General features: G+C 36.3%; 1 protein-coding gene across 1 annotated transcript; it reads right to left on the reverse strand.

The window, feature by feature from the left end:
• LOC104730659 (G-type lectin S-receptor-like serine/threonine-protein kinase At4g27290) lies at positions 1,238 to 4,406 on the reverse strand. The gene is made up of 6 exons (XM_010449855.1): positions 3,010 to 4,406; positions 2,768 to 2,905; positions 2,526 to 2,683; positions 1,995 to 2,443; positions 1,750 to 1,900; positions 1,238 to 1,669 (listed from the first exon to the last, which is right to left on the reverse strand). Exons 1-6 carry the CDS (start codon positions 4,292 to 4,294, stop codon positions 1,361 to 1,363), a joined length of 2,490 nt encoding a protein of 829 aa, XP_010448157.1. The 5' UTR covers positions 4,295 to 4,406; the 3' UTR covers positions 1,238 to 1,360.

A 5,996-nucleotide genomic window follows, 5' to 3' on the forward strand; every position in this document is an offset into this window, starting at 1 on the left:
CGACTGTGAGAAAAAGACTAACTACAAGACAGTACAGTGTGCCTAAGCTGAGAAGGCCTTAAGGGGGTGATATCATGGGCTTCGTCTTTTGTCCACGTTTCTCCTCTTTCCTTTTTTTTTGTTGTATTCACGTTTTTTGGTATCTCTTACAGTCTCCACGTTCAAATGTTAGCATAGGAGAATTCTCTCACTAGAGACAGCGATGATCTTATTACGTTTTCATGTGCCAAATTTAGGCTTTGATTTTCTTTTCGAACAATATCAGTTTTGCTATAAAATATATGGTCTAGATTATAAAAGACAAACTTCTTACTTGCCAAAACATGTCCACTCCTAAATACTCGAAAAGTTACAATAACCCGGTTACCTAAAATCAATAGGAAAATTCTCGATCATGGCTTCAAGTTTCAGCTATATTGTTGCAAACTAATGTTTTCTGCCTCCTCCTTAGTTGAAATACCTTTTACCAACAAGCTTTTAATATTAGAGATTTTAGTCAAAAAAACGAAATGAGTACATTGTGTACTAGACCATTCTACTTTTCTAGAAAATTTTCATCATCAAATATATCTAACATAATATCTTTTGACCACTCAGTCCCTTATATTGGACTTAGTCAAGGAGAATTAGCTACATCTTACTTATTGTTTTTTTCCTTGCTAGGCTTATACATTCTTGTAATATGAGAAACTAGCTTTAAATATTGGCCGTCTAAATCTAATAATGGATCATAATCTGTCTCTGTATTTTTTTTAAACACCCTAATATGAGGACTGTTTCGGTTGATCACCCCAAATGACCGCAAATGGTTTCTTGTGCCACAAGCCAAGAAACCAACCGATGTTAAGGCTGCTCTTCTTGGTGAAGACTAAAGAACCCAAGTTGGAAAACATGATACGGGGAAAACGCAGAGTATCTCCATCCTTAAGGGATATTCTTGGAGTGATGACCCAAAACAGAGAATGTCCTGTTCGAGTTATTCCTATCGCTTAGGATCTTGGAACGGCTTATCCTTCACCGGAGATCGATATCCAACTATGGGACGAGAAAATAGCTTATTCAAGCACAAACTCACGTCAACTGAGCAAGAAGTAAACTGCTCATGGATTTCTCGACACAAAATTTTCTCAAGATTGGTCTTAAACAACACAGGGAAATGTAAAAAAAAATTGAAACAACAGAGAAGTGTAAAAAAAGGATACTTTGAATCCCAAAACGAAGTCTCCATTACATGTTGCAAGGTCGGTAGAAAAATATGTATAAGCTATAGTTAGTAATTTAATGCAATGTGTTATAATAAGAACAAATCAAGCGCAAAAAGGTTACAGATTATAGAATACACAGAGAACAATTACAAGGTTTATCTAGGCTCTATTACACTCATAGTTTGTAAATTATTAGAAGGAATCTCGAGATTAATGGATAAAGTGTCGGAAAACAAGAGATTTCTTTCATTGAAAAACCCGGGCTGCTTCGGATCAAGAAGCAACATTTCACTGCTCAACATCAGAACCACCACTGACATGTTTGGTCTATCTTTAGGATCTTGTTGTACACATAGCAGACCAATGTGTATCACTCTTAAAACTTCAAAAACATCGGCACATGATACCTTGAAAGCTTCATCAATTATCTCATATGCTTTATCTTCTGTGTATTGCCTCCAAGCCTGAAGAATTACCATTATGTAACTAAGCTAAGTTAACAGTAATATAAGTTAATTTACGTTGTTGCTGCTAATGTACTTACGTGTCCAATAAGGTTAAGCTTGTCTTCTTCATTACAGAACCCGCGGTTTCTTCTTCCTGATACTATCTCTAATACCAAAACTCCAAAGCTAAATACATCGGACTTTAATGAGAAATACCCGTCGATTTGATATTCTGGAGACATATATCCACTGCACAAAGAAAGATAGAGAACATATCCTTTTAAAATCCGTTTGCTTGCTTTAAGGCTTTGCATTGAAATCAAGAAAAGATAGGTAATCTTACTATGTTCCAACCACTTTGGTCGTGTTTGCTTCAGTTTCATCTCCTCCCAAGGTTCTAGCCAATCCAAAATCCGAGATTTTCGCGTTCATATCAGCATCAAGCAAAACATTGCTTGCTTTGAGATCGCGATGGATGATTCGAAGCCTTGAATCTTGATGGAGATACATCAGTCCTCTAGCAATCCCTTTGATTATTTCCACCCGTTTAGGCCAATCAAGTTCTCTGCGCCGTTCTTTATCGAAAATGAAAGAGTCCACGCTTCTGTTTGGTTGATACTCGTAGATAAGCATTCTTTCATCTTCATCCACGCAATACGCAAGAATCTTCACAAGATTACGGTGTTGCAGCTTTGCAATCAACTTGATCTCGTTCTTGAATTCTTCTTTCCCTTGTCTTGACGTTCTTGAGAGCCTCTTTACAGCAATTTCTTGTCCACTAGCCAATGTTCCCTAGAAACAAAAAAAATTCAAAACATTTTACCCTTTTTGAGCAGAATCTAAAAACTAGACAAGAAGCATGTGGTTTTGTTACCTTATAGACCGGTCCAAAACCACCTTGTCCAAGTTTATTCCCATTAGAGAATCCATTTGTAGCTTCTGAGATCGTGTCAAGATCAAGAAACGGTAATTCAAGATCTTCCTCTTCTTTTTTCCTGCTTGAAACACGGACTGATTCGCGCTGCACAATTTCTAAATCATTCAACGGTTTTAATAAGCACAGTTGAAAATTTAAGATACTTAATTACTGAGAGCTACAACTACAATCATCTTTACCTTTGGTTGCAAGTTTCTTTTTCTTTATGTTGAAGACAGTTAAACCAATGCAAAGGCACATAAGAACCATTGCTGTGCATAAAGCTATAATGAGCATCACCCTTAACTTCCCCTTCACGTAATGGATATTATACTTATCTGTGAACGAACATGAAGAAAACAAAATATAGAAAGCGATCAAGAGTTAAATATTTCTTAGTAAAACAATGTTTCTTGTTTTCACATGTCTTAAGTAACCTTACCTATCTCAGAAGAAGCAAGTCTCACATACAGATCTTGTCCGTTTTCATTATACTCTCTTATATCAATCAAATCTCCAAACCAAAGAATACACCCGCTTCCTCCATTCCTAATATCGAAATGCGAATAAGCCGAGCAAGTACAGTTTCTCAAGCATACCCTTTTGCATTCGTTCAAATCCATTTTCTTCTCATACCACGATGTTCTTGTATCTGGTAACTTCAACTTTGAAATCTTGAGAAAACCTTCTTCTCCTTTACCACAACCCATTTTGACTCTTCTAACACACCCTTCGGACCAATCCCCTGCAACCCAAGCCTCTGGAGATTTAGGAACAAACCCTTTTAAACACCTACAAGCCGGAGATTCATTGATGTTGCAGCTTCCGTAAGAGCCACACAACGTGTAGAGATCACAACTATCCATAATAGCCGATAGATAGAAGTTCCAACTTTGAAGGCTATCGACCCAAGTGTAACGCTGCAAAGCTCCATTGGGATTCAGCTGCATTCTTGTGATCACTGATGGGTTTTCAAGCTTGTAAGTGTAGTAAGCTTCTTCCTCCGTGAACACGAACTCGAACCGATAGATAGGGTTAGGTTTTAGGTGAGGCATACCTGTGAATCTTAGACCGTTCCATGGACCAGCCCTGAAGACATCAACCGAGTTTTTCTTCAAGAAAAACTGAGGAACGCCGTTTGGATCCATTTTGTTCGTGTAGTTACCAGTTGATGGATCGTCTACAGATCTCCAAGACGTCAAGAACCGGTTTATACCGGTTACAAAGTTAATACCATACTTCATTCCTGGAAGAAACATATCTCCTGGGTAATCTAAACTCTGCCATATGTAATCTTGATCATCCTCTGAGTTTCTCACAACTAAATTACCTGTATCAAGAATCTGAACAATCGGATCTTTTACGCCGGTTCTCTGGGAAGATGACGATGATGATGATGACCAGAGAAGGTATTTTCTGCCGTTGAAGACACATAAGCTCCCGTTTCCAGAGATTTTTAAGGTTCCTGAGAGATCGTAGAGAGGAGAATCTCTGTTTGCCACCCAAACAACGGTCTGGAGAGAGATTTGCTTGTACCAAATACCGAGATAACGGTTTCTTGACCCTCCCGGAGAGAAGAAACCAAGCTCGAAGGTCCCACCTTTTGAAACAATGGTGTCTCCGTCTTTTAGAGTCTGGTTTGTTGTGATGATATCAGTTCCTTGTGTAACAAGAAACGTCAAAAACAGAGAGATGAGGAGCAGAGGAAGCACATTACTGGCTTCCATAGCCGGTTTAATGGAACCGGGGAGAGAGTCGGAAACGGCGTAACTATATATAAACGATGATAATGACTGGAATTGGAGAGTTAATTAAGGTACGTTGGAATATAATTTTTATTATTTGTTAATGAGAGACATGGAAGAGAATTGGAATGAGCTAGTTAGCTGTGCAATATCTTGCGTCGTGATATTATTTGCTCTTAATGTCAACCACAACGTGCTTAGAGATTATTCTTTTGTTTTACTTATATATTATAGGACCAAGGATGGAATGATTCAATGGAGATGCAAATTTGCTTCACAGTTGGAACTAAATAATGTAATTTAAGGAAGATAAACAAAAATCTAGTGGGGAGCACAGAAACCATTATATATATTCAAAGTTCAAACAAACAAATCATGAGCTTAACGTTTGTTGACACTTCACAGTTGATAATATAAAATTCCTATGGAACTAAGATGTTGTGATGGGCTTTCCCGACCCGACCGGTTCAAAGTCCGCCACGATCAACGTTGGTGATTCGGCCTGTCGGGCGGCCCACGGTTACACTGCTAGTAAGCTTCATTTAATCTAAGAGACGAAGCCGCATGGATTAAGAAGAAATCGAGAAAGTGCCAAATATGCAAAATTCAATATCAGATTATACATTTATAGATATGATATAACTCAATATCAGATTATACATTTATAGATGATATATATTTACGAGAAAGTACAGTTTCAAATAAAAAAACAACTTACTACTAGATGATACATTTATATGTAATACATGATTCAAAAGATTTAAAATTTCAGCAGCAAAGTAGTAATGATCATTATAAACTGTGTTATTTTTTTCTTCTTTTGGGTGATTTGTTAGTTTGATATTGAGGCTGTGTGTACAAAATGCAGTTTTATGGAGTTCTTGGGATGTGAATTTACTAAAGTTACTCTCTCAATAAGACTATAAGAGCATAATGGTTTGTCGCCACCATTAAAAAAGACAAAGCCAAATTAAAGAGGCAAGAGTAAGACCAAAGATATCATTAGTCAGAAATCATGATTCAATGTTCGTTCTTTGAACTTGACTCATATTTTAATGTAAAAGCATTATTGCACTTCGATTTTTTTGGTTAGAAAAATATAATCATGTAATAATGACAATTGGTAATCCTATAAGCAAGATTTGGTTGGATATAAGTGTATAAATTAAAATAGATAAATGCAGCAATAGAGAGAACGGGCAGACCAAGTAAAGAATATTCTTCCCGCTGCATTGAGTTTTCCATGAACATGTCTTTGAATAAGGGACACCAAATTTTTTTGGTTTAATCAAATTCCATGCATAGAAACTTCACATAGAAGAAAGTTAGAAGTAAATGTTATTACATGGTCAAAACATATATTTTTCGTTTGTTTGGAATTTGGAGTTGCAACTTGCAAGTTATAATATTCTTTTCTATATAATACTAGTATCAGATTCACGATTCGATTAGTTTACTATCCGAATTGATATTAAAAAGTCGAAAGAAAGTCTATAAGCTCGTACGTAAGGCGCTTTATAGACATACCTCGAAAGTCTATAAATTTGAATATGTGTTGTTGATATACTAGAATAAGTTGAATACTTTTCACTGCTATCCCATTTTTTTTTTTTTAAAACAACAACTGAGAGACCAAACAAAGTAAATTACTTGTTACTACTATGTTTTTTTTTTTTTTTTTTTT

The sequence above is a fragment of the Camelina sativa genome, chromosome 12 (assembly GCF_000633955.1).
Source record: "Camelina sativa cultivar DH55 chromosome 12, Cs, whole genome shotgun sequence".
NCBI lineage: Eukaryota > Viridiplantae > Streptophyta > Magnoliopsida > Brassicales > Brassicaceae > Camelina > Camelina sativa.

Bases quoted from the DNA above. Each gene is read 5' to 3' on its own strand.
- LOC104730659 (XM_010449855.1), bottom strand. From the start codon at position 4,294: ATGGAAGCCAGTAATGTGCTTCCTCTGCTCCTCATCTCTCTGTTTTTG. The intron at 2,906-3,009 runs GTAAGGTTACTT...GTTCGTTCACAG, and splicing joins ACTTGCTTCTTCTGAGATAG to ATAAGTATAATATCCATTAC. The intron at 1,670-1,749 runs GTAAGTACATTA...GTAATTCTTCAG, and splicing joins AGCTTAACCTTATTGGACAC to GCTTGGAGGCAATACACAGA.